The sequence below is a fragment of the Diceros bicornis genome, chromosome 4, assembly GCF_020826845.1.
Source record: "Diceros bicornis minor isolate mBicDic1 chromosome 4, mDicBic1.mat.cur, whole genome shotgun sequence".
NCBI classification, from domain to species: Eukaryota; Metazoa; Chordata; class Mammalia; order Perissodactyla; family Rhinocerotidae; genus Diceros; species Diceros bicornis.
In genome coordinates this window covers 50,192,388-50,212,201 of record NC_080743.1, presented here as the reverse complement: position 1 = coordinate 50,212,201, position 19,814 = coordinate 50,192,388, and the positions used below count along the sequence as shown (strand labels likewise).

General features: G+C 37.8%; 1 protein-coding gene across 4 annotated transcripts in view; it reads right to left on the bottom strand.

The window, feature by feature from the left end:
• The window catches only part of WDR3 (WD repeat domain 3), a 30,734-nt gene that overhangs the window by 8,322 nt on the left and 2,598 nt on the right, over positions 1 to 19,814 (bottom strand). For 2 of the 4 annotated variants that reach the window (XM_058538911.1, XM_058538910.1), the window contains exons 2-17: positions 19,005 to 19,206; positions 17,805 to 18,014; positions 15,326 to 15,444; positions 13,384 to 13,462; positions 12,376 to 12,471; positions 11,005 to 11,121; positions 10,709 to 10,810; positions 10,163 to 10,260; positions 9,161 to 9,268; positions 8,393 to 8,623; positions 5,888 to 5,981; positions 3,845 to 3,946; positions 2,355 to 2,440; positions 2,057 to 2,192; positions 1,275 to 1,331; positions 107 to 207 (exon numbers count right to left, since the gene is read on the bottom strand). In XM_058538911.1, the coding sequence (XP_058394894.1) occupies positions 107 to 207; positions 1,275 to 1,331; positions 2,057 to 2,192; positions 2,355 to 2,440; positions 3,845 to 3,946; positions 5,888 to 5,981; positions 8,393 to 8,623; positions 9,161 to 9,268; positions 10,163 to 10,260; positions 10,709 to 10,810; positions 11,005 to 11,121; positions 12,376 to 12,471; positions 13,384 to 13,462; positions 15,326 to 15,444; positions 17,805 to 18,014; positions 19,005 to 19,175 (1,907 nt within the window). In that variant the 5' untranslated portion in view covers positions 19,176 to 19,206. The remainder of the gene's footprint in view (positions 1 to 106; positions 208 to 1,274; positions 1,332 to 2,056; positions 2,193 to 2,354; positions 2,441 to 3,844; positions 3,947 to 5,887; positions 5,982 to 8,392; positions 8,624 to 9,160; positions 9,269 to 10,162; positions 10,261 to 10,708; positions 10,811 to 11,004; positions 11,122 to 12,375; positions 12,472 to 13,383; positions 13,463 to 15,325; positions 15,445 to 17,804; positions 18,015 to 19,004; positions 19,207 to 19,814) is intronic. The other 2 variants (XM_058538912.1, XM_058538913.1) reach the window with 2 other exon arrangements.

Genomic DNA, 19,814 nt, shown 5'->3' with positions numbered 1-19,814 from the left:
GAACTTTCAATTTATGACTGAGAATACTAAATAATAAACACGATGCTCAAGGGAGATGATACTTACAGGTGACTCAAAGGGAGGTCCCAGAAAAGACTGCACCTACCTGTCATCATGTGCAAAGAGAGACTTGTGGCAGTCCCCAAAGTCCAAACCCCAGATTTTCACATTCCTGTCAGCAGAGCCAGTTGCTATTAGTGCTCCATCCTATGAGGAAGACAGGTAAAACACTACTTGATTATCTGAAATTCTGTAAATTGAATAAAGAAAAGCTAACCAGAACATTTAACCCATTGCTTTCAAAAACATTAAAATCAATGCCAAAAAATTAATTTCATCTCTCTACCAAAAGCACCTACTTCTTTGCTTTTGCCTACAGATTTACTTTAAAAGCTTCTTAAGTGAAAGCAAGAACTCGGTGGCTTAAATGTTTTCGTACTGCTCCAAGGATAGTGTTGTGCCTGGATGTAGGTTATCTATTTACTTTGTTAAACAGATAGGCAAAAAAAAAAAAAAATCTCTGTCATAGGATTTGGGGGGAGAGAGGAAGAGGGCAAGAAAAGGAAAAAGTGAGGCTGGGAAAGAATCTACTAGAATGTTTATGACTTAGACTTTTATCACCTGTTCCCTATTACTATTTCTCTTATCCTTCCTATTTCAATGCCTAGTTCAAATGGTTATCAAAATAACAAGAAAATCTGAAATATTTTTTAACACCAACTTATTCTGTGAATGCACTGATCCCAGACAGCTAAAGCAGAGGGCCAATTCCTTTCACCTGGACGCCGCTGTTTCTAAATATATAACTAGACACTGCAAAAATATGATTTTGGTTAAGAGACTAAAAGTATATGTAGTTCAAAATATTGTAAATATCCAAATATAAAGCCAAGTTCCATCTTCCTTACCAATATTATCCTTCAGAATAAAGGGGGATGCTTTTTTTTTAAAGTCTTTCATATTTTAGGGTGCTCTACCAATTACAGTATTTTAGACAACAAAATACTATTTGGGGAATCCACAACAGGGAGTTAGTTATGAGGATTAATTCAGATATTTGTGAAAATATTCTGAAAGCATTAAAGTAATATATGTTTATATTTAAGGTGTGATTATAATATATATTACTTCATGAGGTTTTTTTTTTGAAGAAAGTCAGATATACAACAGAATGAAAAAATAAATACTCTAAAATGAAGATATCCAGACAAGAACTAAGAAAGTGCTTTAGAAAAGACAACCTGTTACTGACACACTATTTAAATTTTACTTACGTAAGAGATGTCCATGCATATAACAGGCAGTTTGTGTCCATATAGCGAGAGAAAAAACTACACATTAAAAAATATATATATAAGTCAGTCATGTCCGTGTATAAAATATAGGCATAATTTATTACATGTGGATCTAAAATATAACTTTAAAATACAATGCTAAAAACTGTCCTGGATTGCTTTATGTCTGTATTTTCAAAGATGACAACAAACCAGTGAAGGCAGCTTGAACCTATGTCTAGCATACAGACCCTGCATGCACTTGCCAAGAACACTGCAACAAGTGGCGCCAGCGATGTCCCGGAAGCCTACCGCCCCACTCAGAATATGGCAGAGATGCTCTCTGGATCTCTTACTGAAAAGACTCTGGCACACTTGCTTCACAATATTCCCAGGCTCAATCCAGTCCTACTGACTCTCTGGGCAAAGGGCCCAGTAATCCATATTTTTAAAAGCAACCCAAATGATCCTGATGTACAGCCAAGTGTAGAATCACTGCCCAGGACACCCAGCAATGCTCTTAGAACTACTGGCTATGATAAAAGTTTCTGTTCACAGATTTTCTGAACACATGAAATATAACTTGCTTTAAACAAAATTCAAAAAAATTGGACCAAAGGATTCTTGTAAAACTCTAGTTTTCCTAGTGCCCCTACAATGTCTTGATTCACTCACAAATTTTTAGAAACATACTACTGCCGGGCACAGTCAAGGCCACTTTACAGTCTCAACTCAAGGTCAGTCAGAAACAAAGAAAATATTCCCAGGAGTGACCACTGTACCTTTAAAGTGTCAACATAGAAAATTTTCACTGTACAGTCCAGCAAAGACACAGCCAACAGCTTTTGATTGGGAGAGTAACTGACACACAGAACATCTTCGTCTAGTTGCAAGGTTCGGGTTTGCTTCACAGTAAGTCTAGCATCACAGAAAGCGTCAAGAAAAATTAATGAGTATTCTACAGAGGCAAAAATTCCAAAAACTCTCTGAAGCTCAACAGAAATACACATGTCAAAAGTCCATTCGGTGGTTCCCCACTTTCACTCCAAAAAAAAAGGACACAAAAAATGTTTTACTCACCTTTTTTGGGTACTACTTTCATCTTTCACCAACTCAAAATCCCAGAACTTGACAGCTTTATCTGCACCACCTGTCACAAAGCCACGCTGAAAATCAAATGACATTTCAATTAAAAAATATTTTAGTACAGAAACTTTGATAAGACATCAAAATAGTATAAAAAACCATTTTTATTTAAGAGCATGGAACAAGAATTAAGAAAAATGTGGTTTCTCCCTAATCCCTTTCATAGCTCTTTTGGGGCTACTGCCCCAGACCTTATCTGAGAATTCCTAGCAGACACTAACGTAGACAAATGATAACTAAGGTAAAGTTCTAGTTATACTTTTATTCAGCAACCAGAAGAAAGACTCAATGAACACTGTGGGGTTTTTTGCTCCAACTAAGAAGGCAACAGTCAAAAGAATTTGCCATTAAGCAGTAAAACAGTTTGACAAATATACATAGCCTGGATAATCTAAATAAGTTTGTTCCAAGTATTCACCTTAGAAGGGTATAAATTTATTCCTGCAATGTCCCTGCTTAAAGTATGTTTGAAACTGTTTTCCAGTACCAAGGAAATTAGTCTCATCACATTGCAGTGTTAGTGCAAAGTATATAGAACATGGAGTCAGAAAACTAGATCTCAAGTGTCTATTCTGCCATGTCAGAGGTCTGTAACATGGGAAACAACCTTACCACGATACTGAGTGTTGTTGTAGTGATAAAGACTACCTGGTTTATAAAACCATTGTAAAAGTAACAATAAATGACATAATGGATGGGAAAGTACTTTGGAAAAGATAGAACACTCTACACTCGACAAATGCAAGGTGTTATTACTGTTCAAATTTTAAATGCTGCTTTTTCTGCCCCAAATGGCATTACCCATTCTAAATTCCATATTCTATTTTTTCCAAAAATAATATCTATTTTCAGTGGATGAAGGTTTGCCACCACTGGGAATATTTAAATGAACAGGCCACAATCTCTTAAGGTATTGTCAAAAAATATCTCAGAATGTTCTGAGCAAGAGCACCATTACTAGAATAAGTATACAGTTCTCCAGGGTGACTCCTCTGAAGGGAAGCACACTGCTACTGACTCGAAAAGGCTGACACATCTGCTAAAAAACACTAGTTTTACATAGTCATAGATGTATGGACTAAAAGGGGAGCAGAAAAGTCTACTCTATCCTCTGCATTGTGTTGCCCAAGGAAATATTTTCTCTTAAGAGGTATCACCAACCACTGGTAAAAAATCATGAGGGTCTGATTTCATGTAGCTGATGATGAAGAGCAGCTGAACAAGAACTCATTTCACAATGACACCTATTCATATTATCAGGCACAATATAGCCTCATATATGAAATCTAAAGATCAGATAAAACGTGGGCTTTCCTTAAAGAAACCCTGAAAGAGATCTGTTAGGCAGCAGTAAAACTTGAGATAAGAAATGGGAAATGCAGCCAGAGTACTGAAGTCCATATCTTAACATCTGGCTTAGTTACCTGATCTGGAGAAAGAGACAAGGACCATAAAGCTCCATCATGTGCATCTATCATCTCCAGCAGATTTCCTGAGGCCAAGTCATAAAGCTGTAGCTTTCCTGTCTATGGAAGACACAAAATGAGCACAGCTCTCATGAGCACACCTACAACTTCCATGATTCATGCCTACACAGGTTAGAAAAGATTTCATAACCAAGCATCAACAACACGGCCAACTGCTTAGAAATGGAATCCACGCTCCATGCTCTGTACTTCCTATCTGAATAAATGCTGTTAAATCCCTAGTGACGTGTTAAGTTAACCTTGGCAGGGCTGCTATGCTGTACACTATGGAACAGGACAACCTTGTAGTACTGGACTCTTGTCATTTTCACGGTTCCCCAACTTCAAAAGGGAAATATCAGAATAAACATAATAGCAAACGGCAAACCTAAAAACCTTTAAAGTTTAATCAGTCCTAAGTGGCCCATCCTCTACAGTAATTGCCTTAACCAACTCTTCTCCATCTAATTTAGGTTTCCTGCTCTACAATACACTGACAATAAGAAATACAAATCTACCTACGATGCTAGGGAGGACAATGAACTTAAAAAAAAATTGTGGTAGCTTAGGAAACATTCAGCTACGCTTCCTCTTTAAAACTCTGTATGTGCTGCAGTCGCGGTGCCAGCATGGAACAAACACAACAGCAAAGCCTGCTCTCTGATGCCCTTCCGCACACATGGTGGCAAGAGGGTTAAGAAGAAAGACTTGAGTCCCAGGGCTGCCTCTTTCCAACTCTGTGACTGTTGGTGAATTCATCTCCATGAGGCTGTTTTTTCATCTGTAAAATGGAGTTTATATCACCAACCTCGCTAAGTTGGTGTGGGGATTAAATGAGATAATGTACATTAACTGCCTAGCACAGAGACTGGGCTACGGATTGTAGTTTAGTCATACAGGTAGTCTTCGAAGCAATTTGCAAAATGCTTTCTCAACAGTAAACAGTAGATGGACATTTGCTGAAAGAATGAATGAAAAATGAGGGAAACTTTTAACTGAAATTTAATGCTCTTTCCTTGACATTGACCCTAAAACTTCTCCAGCTTACTTTACACTTTTGCTGGGCAAAAAATATCCATTGTGATACATAGGTTTTCCAATAATATAATCATGCAAATATGGCATTGGTTTAGAGGGATAAAGATGACAAATACTTGCAAAGCACTTTTCAAAACATTCCATGGACCTTCTCCCATTTTATTCTCACTACTGCTCCTACTACCATTACTGCTACTTCTGCTACCAGCTCTTATTTATCAGTTATTTCCTGTGAGCCAGTCTCTGTGCTAAGTGCTTTGTTACTGCGAGGCAGGTAATTTACATCATTTTACACGAGAAAACCAAAGCTTACAGGGTTAAGTAACTTGCCCAAAGGTCACAGCTAGTGAGTGGAAGAGCTTGGATTCAAACATAGGCCCATCTGATGTAACAGCCACCATCAAAAAGTGTCATCTTCCCATTTTATAGATAAGGAAACACACGCTAAGAGAAGTTAGGTGACTTGCTCCAAATTACCTATTTTGTAAGGGAGAGAATCTGAATCCAAATCCATGTCTGCTTATTCCCACACGGTTATCTCCCAATCTGATTAGCAGCTGGGAATGAGGACCTGATGATCAGTCTGTCTTTACTGAATGTTTCTATCCACCAAGCACAATGCTAGGTACTTCATGTATTTTATCACTGGTCTTCTCAAAACACAATTATATATGTACTCATAAAAGATGCACGAAAGGCTGTTCACCAAAATGTTAATGACAGTTATGTTAGGGTTATGATTTAATTTTCTTCTTCATAATGTGACATAAGGTTTGATTATTGTAGAAACAAATAAAGAAAACAACTTAAAAAAAAAACCTCAAAAAAAGGGCAGTGAACTAACACTTTCTCATCCAGCTCTAATACATTTCCAATATGCTAAAAAAAAGAACCAGATTGCTCAAATAACTTTAATATTGAGTAGAAAAGCCCCTCAACACCCAAGAAAAAGTCTCAGTTTACCTTTGTTCCTATGACCACCTGCCTATCACCAGGTACAAAGAATGAGCAAAGCGCATATTCACAGGTCATCGTGCGAATACACTGCAGTGTAGACCTGGAAGAAAGAAGGGATAAAGAACTTGTATGTCGAGAGAACCTGCTTCCGCATCTTAGAGGTCAGCAAGTATGTTCAATACACACTAAGCCACACTGAGTGATCAACATGAGAGAGGACAAAGCCTGAATGAATATCCCGGGCACAGACCCAATTATATTGTAGGGAGAAAATGTTCAGTGGCACCTAACTTTGCTTTCTTTGTAAGGGCCTCCTAATCCTCAAGAAGAGATTATACACAAGCAGGGCAGAGAAAAGCATCTGCTGGGCTCAAGAGAGCCCAACCTGCCACCACAAAGAAGTACGTGAGCCCATAGGATTGCAAGTTGATTAGCATATTATTATAGATCCCTACAAGTAAAGTTCATTTTATTGCACCATAAACATTCATCCATTCAACAAATATATATCAAATGCCCACTTAATTCAACAAACATTTACTGAATGCCAGGTACTATTCTAGGTGCTGGAAACATATCAGTGAATTAAACAGAAGTCCCAAATCTCATCCTTAACATTCTTTAGAAATGAGACAAATAAATATTGGTATACCAGGTGAGTGCAGGTGCTATGGAGAAACACAATGCTGGGGAAGGGGATAAAGAGTGCAAGGGTGGGAAGAGGACAGCAGCACTGCCATCTGATGAGAAGACAGGGAGAAAGCCTGAGAGAAAGGAGGGAAGGTGGCTCCAGGCAGAAAGACTAGGGAGCACAACAGCCACGACACAGGCATGTTCTTGCTGTGCTTACAGGATAATCAGAAGGCCAGTGTGGCTCCAGTGGAGCAAAAGGGGAGCGCAGTAAGAGATAAGGTTTGTGAGGACTTAGGCTTTTAGTTAGAGTGAGAAGCATCTATTGGATGTGGCATAACTTCCATTATAAAAAGATTACATAGGCTGCTGTGTTGAGAAGAGACTACAGAGGGGCAAGTAAGGAAGCAGGGAGATCAGTCGGGAAGCTATTACAACAATCCAGATGAGAGATGATGGTGGTACGAATTGGGTGGTGGCAGCACAGGTGATGAGATGTTGCTGGATTCTGGATAAATTTTGAAGGTAGAGCTGATAGGATTTGCTAATTAACTGGACATGGGATATGAGAGAGAATCAAAAATGGCTACACGGATTTGGGTTAGAATTGGAAGGAAGTAATTATTTACTAAGATGGAGGAGTCTGTAGGAACAACAGGTATGGAGAATGTTGGAGAAATGAAGATCACAAGTATGGTTTGGGATGTATAAAAATTTGAGATGCCTAATTAGACATCCAAGTGGTGATACAAAAGCTTTGCATATATGAGTCGGATGTCCAGGGAGAGCCTAAGGCTAGAAATATAAATTTATGTGGCATTGACATAGAGAAAGCCATGTGACTAGAAAACACATAAAGTGAGTGTAGATCGAGAATAGGTCCAAAGACTCTCCCTGAAGTATTCCAACATCTAGAGGTCAAAAGGTGAGCAGGATCCAGCAAAGACTGAGGAAAAACAGCCAGCAGAAGAAGGAGAAGTAATGAAAGTCAAAGAGGAGAAAGTTATCAGCTCAAGGAGAGAGTGTCAAATGAAGCTTACAGGTCACTGGATTTAGAAACATGAAGATCACTGATGAGACAACAAGAGCTATTTTGGTGAAATGGGGAATAATAGCCTGGTGGGAGACAGATGAAGAAAGGATGGAGAAAAGGAATCAGAGGATGGGGAGATAACTGGAGAAAGATATCAGGAGAGAAAGGTATTATTTCTTTTAAGAAGGGAGATATTACAGCATATCTGTATGCTGATGGGATGACTCAATAGAGGGAAAATTAATGATGCAAGAGAGGGAGGAAAATTGCTAGAAGGCGAGAGGAGAAGGAACCTCATACACAAGTGATTAACTTTGGTCAGGAGCACCAACATAGTAGTGGGAGGAAAAACAGATCATGTGGATGAGATGCATCTAAATCGGCACATGTAATGGGAGTATATGAATGTTTTTGACATGATTCTATTTTTTCAGTGAACGAGGGAGCAAGGGCATCAGCTTAAAGATACTAGAGGTGTTTGAAGAGGGAAAAGAAGGTGTGAAATAGTCATCTAGGAAAGTAAGGAATGAGAAATTAAGGGAAAATTACTGGGCAGCACTAAGAGCCTACTTTAGGCAGGATGTTTGTGTGTTTTTCTCTAGCCAAGTACAGCTATAAGCTTCAGACACGGAATAAGCTTGCATTTTTTTTGCACCAAATTTAAAAAGGCAACTTTTCCTACTGTAAATTCCACAGGCCTATGGTCAAAATGCACTGAAGATACATTTTGAGTTCAGTGTATTTAAGACCTTAAGAAACTAATAACTAACCATCAAGAGTACTAAAGACTAATTTAAAGGGAAGAAAATGCTATTGGATAAAGCTAGAGAAAGCATCATTTCACACACCTGTTCCATATCTTAATGGAATCAGCTGATGCTGAAAGGACGGCAATATTGTCTGAGCTGAATGACAAAGTCCGCACATCACTGCGATGACCCCCGATGGCAATTCTGCTTGTCCTGACAGGCTGAGGAGTAGGGGCAGATGGACTCAGAGAATATAACTCCACCAAGTTGTTCTGCAGCAGGAAGACAGCCTTTAACTCTCCTTGAGGTGAATGAATCAAGTCAAAGGATCTGCAGGAGAAAATATTCATAAATGTTCTAGCTACCATCTTAGCTCACAAGGTCAACTTCTTCTAGGAGAAAGGCTTTGCAATGTCCTCGATCTATACAAAGTTTGAAGGAGTATAAAGAATTCTACAAATAAGAGTGCACGGAGTATTGGATGGTAGTCAAATATAAGCTTTTAAGTCAAAGAAACCTGGGCTCAGATACTGGATCTGACATATATCTTGTTTTGGTGTATGCATTTTTCATAAATGACCTTAAATTCTTTCAGAACACAGGGTATACATTTTTCTTTTTAATTGGTAGTAATAGTAAACAGACAAAAGGTTATTATAATAAAACAAATATGAGATGATGAATAAGTGGGCCCACAATGAGGGCAGTAGGAGCCGAGCGTGACACAGGCGTCCCATGACCACTGTCTCCAAATACATAATTCATATAGACTGCTTACGACCAGCATGAAAAAGTCAACTTAACTTTGTAGCTTACTATTTCTACGATACTTAAGATAGTTCTCTCAGATACTACATTTTTACTCACTTAATTTTGGCAGAAGTTTTGATATTAGTCACCCGTTGGATTTCATCTTGCAGAGTCATTTCAACATTGACTTCAAGGTCTTCCTCCTCCCCTTTGCAAGAATTTAATCTAGAGGCGAAAAAAAAAGACTATCATGCTATCACTTTCGTGAGAAAGAACAAGCTTTGCTATTACTTGAGTCAAGTTCTGGCTCTGACATCAACAACCTGTATGATCCTGGGAGAGTCACAAGATCACCATGAGAATTAAACAATGTAGCATACGCAGTAATGCTTTGTGAACTACAGCGTCATAAAGTATTCCATCTAATGGGTACCCTCAATAAATGGATTCTGAATACAACAGCTCATAAAATTTCCTGGGACAACTCTCTGTAATTCAAACTATTCCACTGAAATGTTTCTGGTAAACTTTTCTAACCTCAGATCTTTTTAGAAAATCCATTATCTTGCACTTATCAATCCAACCGTGTGAAATAAACCAAAGGTCTCAAAAGATTTGCCAAGTCAGATAACTTTTTATTTTTTTGAGACTCGACCAATTTCAACCATTGAGGAACTGATTTCTATGGTTGTAATGACCTATTTCAAGGTTATATTGCCTCTAAACTTCAACTATATTAACTGTCCAACCAGTCTTTCTTCTCACAGTCCCAAAAGTTAACATTATTGCCACCCAGCTTCCTTCTGCAGAGTCTGCTGTCATTAGAGACACACTGCTAGCCTCTGAGAATTAAATCATTTAGAAGCTATTTTTAAAAATCTGTCTTTCTACTTCCATGTGGTTCTGAGTATCAAGACTTAGGCACATGCTAGTTATGACACTGTACTAAAGAGCAGAAATTTAAAACCTGGACTATCAGCACTCCACAAAATCTTCTCTAGCTTTTAACAGTAATTGGTAACAGAGTAAATATTTCCTCAAAAAAGCCACAGTTTTTCTATCAGTACTATGTGGCCCACCCAGGATACTTTATGATTAGCAAATATTAAGAAAACACACTTGGCTTTCTTTCTAGCTTTCTTTCTCTTCTTATCCATTTTCTTCTGAATTTCCTCTTTGGAAAGGATACAAAACACTTCTAGCACAGAATCAGTTCCCTAGAAAGGCAAAAAGTTGATGTAAGTCCAGGAAAGACAAATTGTAATTTAGCTTTTTCTCAGTAAGAACTAAATAATAACATTTCTCTTTCTTCCCTTACAAGTTCTATCACCTTGGACAACTTAATCTCTCTGGGATTCTCGTCACATCTGTAAAGTGGGGCTACCACTTCCTATGCACAGCATTACTCTGCAGACTAAATAAGTTAACGCTTTTAAATTGCTGAGAAAAGCAAGCATTTAACAAATGGTTGCTAATAATAACAATAATAGTAATCATTATTGTTCTTATGCTAATAGTAGTAAGGGATTATGAATCCTCACTGTACCATATAATGAATTCTTAATATGACCAAAGAAAAATTGATCTCTACACTGAATAGGAAAGAAAAACAAGTCTCTGACAGGAAAGCCTAGTCTGTTATTTTCTCCTAAGCCCAGTACTCACATGGCAAGCAAGAATCCTGCCTGTCCTGTCGACTGTAAGGTTCACAACTCTGTCTCTTCCTTCCCGCATTATGGAACCAGCTTTTCTGCATGTAAGGATGCGCTACAGAAGAAGCAAGAGAGAAGATGAAAGTTAAATATAAGTTCTGCTGAATCTCTCAAAAGATGTGATTCCAAGAAATGCAGATGACAAAGATATTTCCTAAAATAATGATGAGAATTGCACATTTAAAAGTTTGCAATTCTCACTTTTCCCCCCACTCAACTCAATTGAAGATAAGAAACGAAATGAATTACATCCTCAGGAGCTTCACTCCTCTCAAAGGCACCCTCCTCTGCTTCACGTGTGTCCTGTATTCCAGGGGAAGGCCCTTTGATTTTCTTGGGCTCTGGTTCTTCTGGGTCTTCAATCTGCTTTATAAAAATGGGAAAATAAAAGCTGAAATAACGTGTTCCAGGAAGTGACTCTTAACGATAATGACTTAGAAACCTGTCCTTACAGCCACTAATAACTTCCATTTAGTGATCTCTTTGACCAAACCGCTTCAATGACAGTACATTTATCAGAATATATTAAAAACCGAAGGGGCTGGCCCGGTGGCGTAGCAGTTAAGTTCACGCACTCCACTCGGCAGCCCGGGGTTTGCCAGTTCGGATCCTGGCCACGGACCTAGGCACCACTCATCAAGCCATGCTGAGTTGGCGTCCCACATAGAGCAACTAGTAGGATGTACAACTATGACATACAACTATCTACTGGGGCTTTGGGGAGAAAAAAGGAGGAAGACTGGCAACAGATGTTAGCTCAGGGCCAATCTTCCTCAAAAGAAAAAAACAGCATAAAAAAAACTGACTACATCAAATGCAAACAAAACATTATTCACTGTTCTATCTCCAATAACACTTCCTCAAAAAAAAAAGCATAAAAAAAACTGACTACATCAAATGCAAACAAAACATTATTCACTATGCTATCTCCAATAACACTGTATTGTATAAGCACTATTAATTAGTAACAAGGTAAAAAATGATGACTGACTCTTCATTAACTTTAAAAGCTTCTTAGGTGAAAGATCTACCATATTCTAGAGGGAAAGATTCACATTGGTGTTAAGAATTGTAAAGGCATTCCAAGAGATTACATTTTCTCCTTAAATAAGGAAAAAATAAACCCTCGCCTACTAATGTATAACTCATCAAAATGGACTGGACACAATACCACATACCTAACTCCAGCTAAACCTAATGTCCATAATCTTTTTTCCACAAAATCTGTGAGGATTTGAGAAAAAGTTACAGATCTTCTTAAAACATACATATTTATAAATAAACACAAAGTTTATATAGATTTTTGCTTGAGGGTAAAGGGTCACAGATCTTCTGAAGTCCATCCATGGACACTTAAGGTCCAGAAATATCAGGCTAAGCACGCCACAAACTAACACATTAGCGTTACCAGAGGCTGTAAGCCTGAAGCTATCCTCCTTCCAAACTCAAATAAATGAGGGCAATGGAGCATATAATGAAGAAAAAATTCGTTCAGAAGTTGCAGGTTATCAATGTGATAGAATTCGTTCTAGTACTATGGAAGTACTCAATAATTACATCTAATTCTAAAGTCAATGAGCCTATGAAAGTGCTACCACATGATCAGAAAACAGTAATTACCTCCTGTAGATAGGCTATGTCCCAAGCCCTCAGTTCACTGTCGGAAGTCCCAGTGATGAGTCGCTTTTCTTCTGACACCAGAACCAACCCCCAAACCTACAGAGTATAAAAAGATTCCAAAATGATTTTTAAGAGATTTCAGAATGTATGATGTGACATTCAAAAGTCTAAGTATACTGTAGTGAAATCTCTTTGGTATTTGCAAAGTCCAGCAACCTTTTCAAAATACAATAACAGAAATCTCACTTTTAGAAAGAAAAAATGGCCTGTGGTAGAATGGCTGTTTATGTGATAACTAGAAGTTTCTCTGTAATTTCCTATCCTTAAATCGAGATAATGGCTGTTCAGCATAAACCCTAATTAGAATCCATTCAAATGATGATTTTAAGTCTCATACTTCTTGCTTTCAGCAGTGCCTCGCAAATAAAAGGTGCTCCGTTAACGTCTACTGCATAATTTTCAGCCTCAAATATCCAAGAACTAAGCAATGAAAATAACAGTATCGTTGCAAATCAACAAAGAATCTAATTTGCTTTTCCTCCTCATTAATTCCAGGTACACACTTTTGAAAAGCCTGGTATGAATAAAGTACAGAGGACAATGCAAAGATATAAAATATTCCCTATCTCTACTGAATAGATCTATTTTCAGGTAACCATTATAGTGGCTAGAATTTGCTGTTTCCGTGTCACTGGACCAGGCACTGTAAACATGGTATCATTAAACCTCTCTACAATCACAAAGGTAGACACATTATTTAAAAATAACGAAACTCATACTCATGGATTAAAAACTTATCTGAGGCCAATTTTTACTAAATGCTAGGGCAGCTTTACCTGCTCTGATGGCTGGCACGTCTTCCACCACACAAACCTGTCTCTCTCTCAAGACAGCACAGGATGATTACTGCGAGCGGTAAGAACAGAGCCACAAATGGGCCAGAGAAGAAAACCATCTTTTCCTTTTCACCTTGCCATCCTTTCCCTGGGCCCATGACCCTACATGTACCTCAGTTCGGTGGCCAACCATCGTTTTGAAGCAGTGCTGGGTATCCAGGTCCCACCATTTCACCATGGTATCTTTCCCACTAAAAGAAATAGTAAAAAAATCTTATTAGGAAGAATAACTAAATTAACAGGGAAATTAAGGACTCATTTGCTGCCTTAAAAAGACAATATACAGCAATAATCTTCGATGCTACTATTCTATCTGACCTTTCCTTTAAAAAGTAAAGAATTCTAGGGGCCGCCTCGTAGCGCAGCGGTTAAGTGCGCACGCTCCGCTGCGGTGGCCCGGGTTCGCAGGTTCAGATCCCGGGCGCAAACCGATGCACCGCTTGTTAAGCCATGCTGTGGCGGTGTCCCATATTAAGTAGAGGAGGATGGGCACGGATATTAGCCCAGGGCCAGTCTTCCTCAAGAAAAAAGGGGATGATTGGCATCGGATGTTAGCTCAGGGCTAGTCCTCCTTACAGAAAAAAAAAAAAAAAAAAAGTAAAGAATTCTAACTTGACATGTGGCTCTTCTTAGGTAGAAAATAAAATGTTTCACCTGTAAGCACAAAAATAACTTTGAATTCAGAATGCTAAAGAACATAGAACTTGATCTGTCACCCATCACTTCCATCATCACAGCATCAACATTCTTTCATACTGTCTAACACAGAAACATCTTAGACCTCTCCTGCTCCCTTGTCTCCCACGTGCAGTTAGTCTCTATGTCCTGAAAATGCCTCCTCTGTGAAGTACCTAAGCCTTGATTCCTTCCAGCCCATTTCTGTACACAAACCTGAATTTAAGTCCTACTGGCTGAATTATTTTAATAGCTTCTCTTCTGGTCTCTTTGTCCACTCCTGTTCCCTCATCACTTCCAATACACTACCGTCAGATAATCTCAATTTTCTAAATTTATACTAGCTCCAGGTTCTCTACAGAATCAAAATCAGGCTCTTCAGCACCCTTCTCAAAACCTCCCATTAACTGGCTCTTGATCTCCCTGCCAATGGGCTCGACTCTTCCTGCTCAAATGCTTCTTCCCTGCTTGTTCACTAACACAAATCTAATATAATCCTCCTTCATGACTAAACTGGAGAAAACCAAAAAACTCGATTTACAAAATCTTTCTTATATAATCCCACCTCACGGTGTTATTTCCTTTCTTTTATATTCCCTGAGCTATAATGTATATATTGTAGTAGAACTGTAGAGTTGTCCTCTCATGAAATCTGTGTTATCTGAACAAGACACACTAATCTGAACAAGACATACTGATGTCCCTGTATCCCATCCCACAGGAACAAATCCACCACTGGTACAGCAGTTGGGGCTCCTTCACAATTTCTTCTGACTTGTTACTATGGTTCTTCTAATTACTGCCTGGCAAACCTTAGATCCCAAACTTTCCTGGGTGGCCATTCCTTAGGAATGATAATCATTATATTAGGTTGAACTATGTGAAAGCTGACCTACCATTTTTGACCTACACAAATGGATATTTCAAATGGTTCAATCTAACAGATGTTCAAAAGGCCTAAATATGGAGTACGTCTCTTCTCAAAAGGCAGGCTAAATCAAACACTTGGTATTCACATCTGCCCACTGCTTCATATTCTGCTTTCCTCACTTTCCAGAGATCCAGGAAGTAGACAGCTCATTCTACAAAAGGTGTGTCAAAAGGTTAAGGAACATGGAAAAGTTGATATCAGGGGAAAATAATGACAAACCAGGAAAGGGAATTAAATAATGCTATAAATAACTCTGGATAGCTTCTCTGATACTACTTGGGAGGGGAAGGAAGGAGGGAGGAAAGCAGAGAGCAGAAGAGGAAACTAGCACATGAACTTGAGTACAGAGCAGTGAAATGATTAAGGAATGAAGCACATTCTTTCTCTGAAACCCTCTCCAATGAATTCACCTAGAAAAGAACTGGGAATGGAACTGTTATTTCTTTACCTAGTAACGAGCAGATTCTTTTCTCGTAGAAACAACGCTTGTGTGATGGCGTCCTTGTGCCCCTTTAGACGGTAGAGGCCACTTTCATTGATCACATCCCACACAATAACATCTGTGTCCTAAAGGGTTCAAATAATACACAAGAAAATTTTTCACATAAGGCCTCACATAAGGCCTAACTTGACAAATAATGGGATGTAATATTTTTATTACAAAGGTAACGTATGGTCCTTGTAGAAACTTTGGAAAGAAAAGTACAGAGGAAATAAACGCCAGTTAATTCCACCATCCAGATATAATCACCATAGACACTTTATGTTGTTCCAGTCTTTATGTATATACCCAGTTATTTTCCTATTAGAAAACTGAGACCATACCCTTCACATCATTTTATAACCCTCTCCCTTTTTTTCTTTTACTAGATTCTCATTTTTCCACATCTTTCCAGACTGTTCTCATTTTTAATGGTCATATAATAATCAATCCTACGCATATACCATAATTTATTTAAAAATTTTTCTATTTTTGCCATCTAGGTGGTTTCCAATTTTCTATTATAAATATGTGGAAATGAACATTCTTGCACACAAATTTTTGTATATATCTCTGATCAGAATAAACGCTAAACAGGGAAATTCTTGGGTTAAAAGGTATTTCTATTTTTAAAGTTTGCAATGCATATCATCAAGGTGACCTCCAGAAAGGCTGTACCAATCCACCAGGGATATGTACGACAAAGCCAGTTTTCCATCCCCTCAGCTCTGGATATTATCAGTTTCTCAAAAACCACTGCCAATTTCACAAGTTAAAAATAAGTGTCTCAATATTTATTTGATTTGCATTTCTGAATACCAATGAGAAATTCTGTACATGCTCTATGCTGATTACTGGTCATTTGTACCTCTTTTGAACTTCCAAGTCATGTCTTGCACCTTTCTTTGGGTCTTATTTTTTTACTTGATTGTTTATAAATTATTAAGAGATGGATGATATTAATCCTTCCTTTTTATATTGAAAATATTACTTTCTCTTTTCCATTGTCTTTTAATTTTTTTCTCAGTTTTACTGAGAAATAATTGACATACATCACTGCATAAGTTGAAGGTGTATAGCATGATGGTTTGATTCACATTTATTGTGAAATGATTACAATAGGTTCAGCTAACATCCATCTTCTCATAGGGATAAAACAAAAAGAAGAAAAAAGAAAAAAAAATTTTCTTCTTGTGATGAGAACTCTTAGGATTTACTCTCTTAACAACTTTCCCATATTTTTTTTTTTACATACAAACATTTTAAATTTAAGTATTCAAATCTATTGACTTTTTCCTTTATAATTTCTTTCTTTGCTGATATGCTTGAAGCCCTTTTCTACCTTGATATCAGATAGATACTTACTTACATATCTTCTAGTTTACTTAAAATACCACTCTTTAATATTTAAGTTTTTAACTTGACTCATTTTGGCATACGGCATGAGGTAAAGCTTTAACTTAAAATTTTCCCCCACATAGTTCACCAATTGTCTCAGTATGATTTTATAAGTAATCCATCATTTTTCTACTCATCAGAAATGTCATCTTAAAATGTACTAATTAGGAATATGAAAGTGAATTTGTTTCTGGGATTCCTGTTTGGTTGCAATAATCTATCTGACTACTTTGTATTGATATCAGATTAATATAACACATTTTACATTATGACTTCATAATGCATTTTAGTATCTGAAACCTCCTAAAAAAATTTAACCTTGGCAAAAAAACCTGAAACGCTTTTTTATTATTCTTCTTTCCCAAAATTCTGGTGTTTTTGATTCATTTGTTTTTCCATACATGCTTTTCAATCATTTGGTCACATTCTAAAACAACAACAGAAAACCTTGGGATATTTATTTAAATTACTTTAACTATACAAATTAATCAGAAAACACTAGTATCTTTTCAATACTTTGTGCTCCCATTCAAGAATATGGTTTGTGTCTCTCTTTACTGAAGTCTTCTGTTACATTCTTTAGAAAAGTTTCATAGTATTTTTCTGTCTGTTACTTAACATACTATTGTAAATGGAATTTTTTACATTTTATTTTCTAACTGATAACTCTGAGATATAGGAAAGCTACTGATTTTACCAAACTCAATGGGAAAGAACTATCATTTTGTCTCTCCTTTTCCCATCTCTTTTTTTTTTCACTTGTGTACTGTTTTGGGTAGCACTTCCACAATGATGTTATATAATAGTTGTCATGGGCATCCTTGCCTTGTTCCTATATTTAATAGGCTCTTATCAGAGAATATGATAGGAAACAAAATGAACCTGCCAATTCATAGCCATCCTTCTCACTCTATTTCTACCATCTATACTGTTTTGTACACCAAATGCCCACTGTTTCACCCAACAATTTTTGTGAACAATCTGCTTCAGAATAAGCCTTAAACCCCTCTACTAGACCAAAGTCTGGGCACTTGACTCAAGGTCTCACCTTGGACCCAGACACCAGCCTGCCTCCTAGCTGATCATACTTCAAGGAAGTGATGGCTGCTTTGTGTCCATTGAAGGTCACATTTCCTTCCCCACTCAGGAGACTGAAGATTCGGATAGACCCATCCTCATAACCAACAGCTAAGTGCAGCCCATCTGGGGAGGGGCACAAGCAAGTGACTTCTTGTTTAAGCCCCTGAAGGATGAGGATCTGAAATCATAATAATCAAAAACAGTGTAGAGGAGTTAAGCATGTCATCAGGGAAAAGCGTGGGAATAATCAAGCACAGTAAAATTAAGAGCATCACTAATTCCAAATCACTCTTAAGAATAATAATAAAACTCTGCAATCCATCTCAAGTTCTTTAATATAGGGATTATTATTTGTACCGAGCAAGGAAACATTCAAAAAAAGGTAAAATTATTTTCCCCAAAGCTATACATTAGCATAATACATGCAAAAATTCCCCAGGCAATGGAATAAATTACTAAGTCCCGATCCTATGTCAACACCAAATGATTTTCCATAAAGGGTTATAAACACATCCTTGCTTTAACTGAGCCCCATCTTGTAAGAAACCCACTTGCACGGCATCAGAGTGCTATACTGGTTTATCCCCAAGGGACCCAGGTGGCAACAAGAACCAAGGTATTAACCTCTTGGAAGTCATATAGTGAGTGGACAATATCAAAACACCCGTATAAGTTTGGGAGAAGGGGTAGGCTTACGGAATTCAGAATCACACAAAGTATGAAAGCTTAGTTTAACAACTCTTGGGCCTCATTTGTATAAGTGAGAAAAAGATTCAGTCAACGTAGCAGAATAATATTCCTTTTAAATGCCTAACACTTTATAACTGGGTTGTGAGGACAAGAGGAACTTGAAAAACAGAGAACTGGTAAAGTAGAGAAAAACAAACATGTCAGGAATAATGACCAGAAATAATTACCTGTGAATATCACTACAAATAAGATACTTAAGAGGTAAGCTCCTGTTTGGTTGTGGTTTTCAGAATTTAGTGTAGAAGAACACAATAGAACGTGACACTTGGCTATTTAGACCAAAAGGAAAAAAGATTTCTCTCATAGGGGTGCACACGTTAAAAAAATCTGTGTGTGATCAATCAGAGCTCTCCCACTTCTGCCTCTCCATCCTCAAATACCCATAAACAATTATCAGCCTCATTGATTTTGGGCTTACCTTCTCTCCTTTCCTTAAGTCCCAGATGAAAACATGTTCACAGGCTGGTACTGCCACATAGCGTCCTTTTTCACCACGAAGTGTCACAAAGACAATATTACCTTTTTGGCTGCCAATAAGGCCAAAGACTGCACTGGCAACATAGCGCAGGTACTGCTTGGTGAGTCCCATGTTATGATGTCTGACACCACGAGTGAGGCAGCTGCGCATGCAAACAAAGAAAACTCAGTTCTCTGGGTACCTTGGTCCTGTTAGGCTAGCAAACACCAACCATTTATCATGCAGTTAAAAGCACGTAACTTGTGGCTTCTTAACCTTTCTTTACACTGAACAAATTATTGACATAAAATACCTGGACATCTTCATTTTTGATTCACTGTAGACTCAACATGTAATCCCTCATTCCTCAAGTTTCAAATTGGTCACACTGTCATGCCCACCTCTGACATATGGCCTCAATGCAGCTAAACTATTTGCTTCTGCCCATTCAACCACCATCAAAGTTTTTACACTAAGATTGACAGCCTGAGACTGAAAATATTTATCATCGAACATTTACTGTAAACCTACTAAGTAGATAGGTACTGTTCTAGATGCTAGAGACACAGTGTTGAGAAAAACAAGATCCTTGACCTCATGGTATTTACCTTCTAGCACAGTGGTTCTCAAATTCTAGTATGTATCCAAATCACCTGAGGGCTTATGAAAAGAGACAGCTGGGAACCACCTCCACCTCACCTCCCCAGTGCCTATTTCTGATTCAGTAGGTCTGGGGTGAAGCCCAAGATTTCCCACTTCTAACAAGTTCCT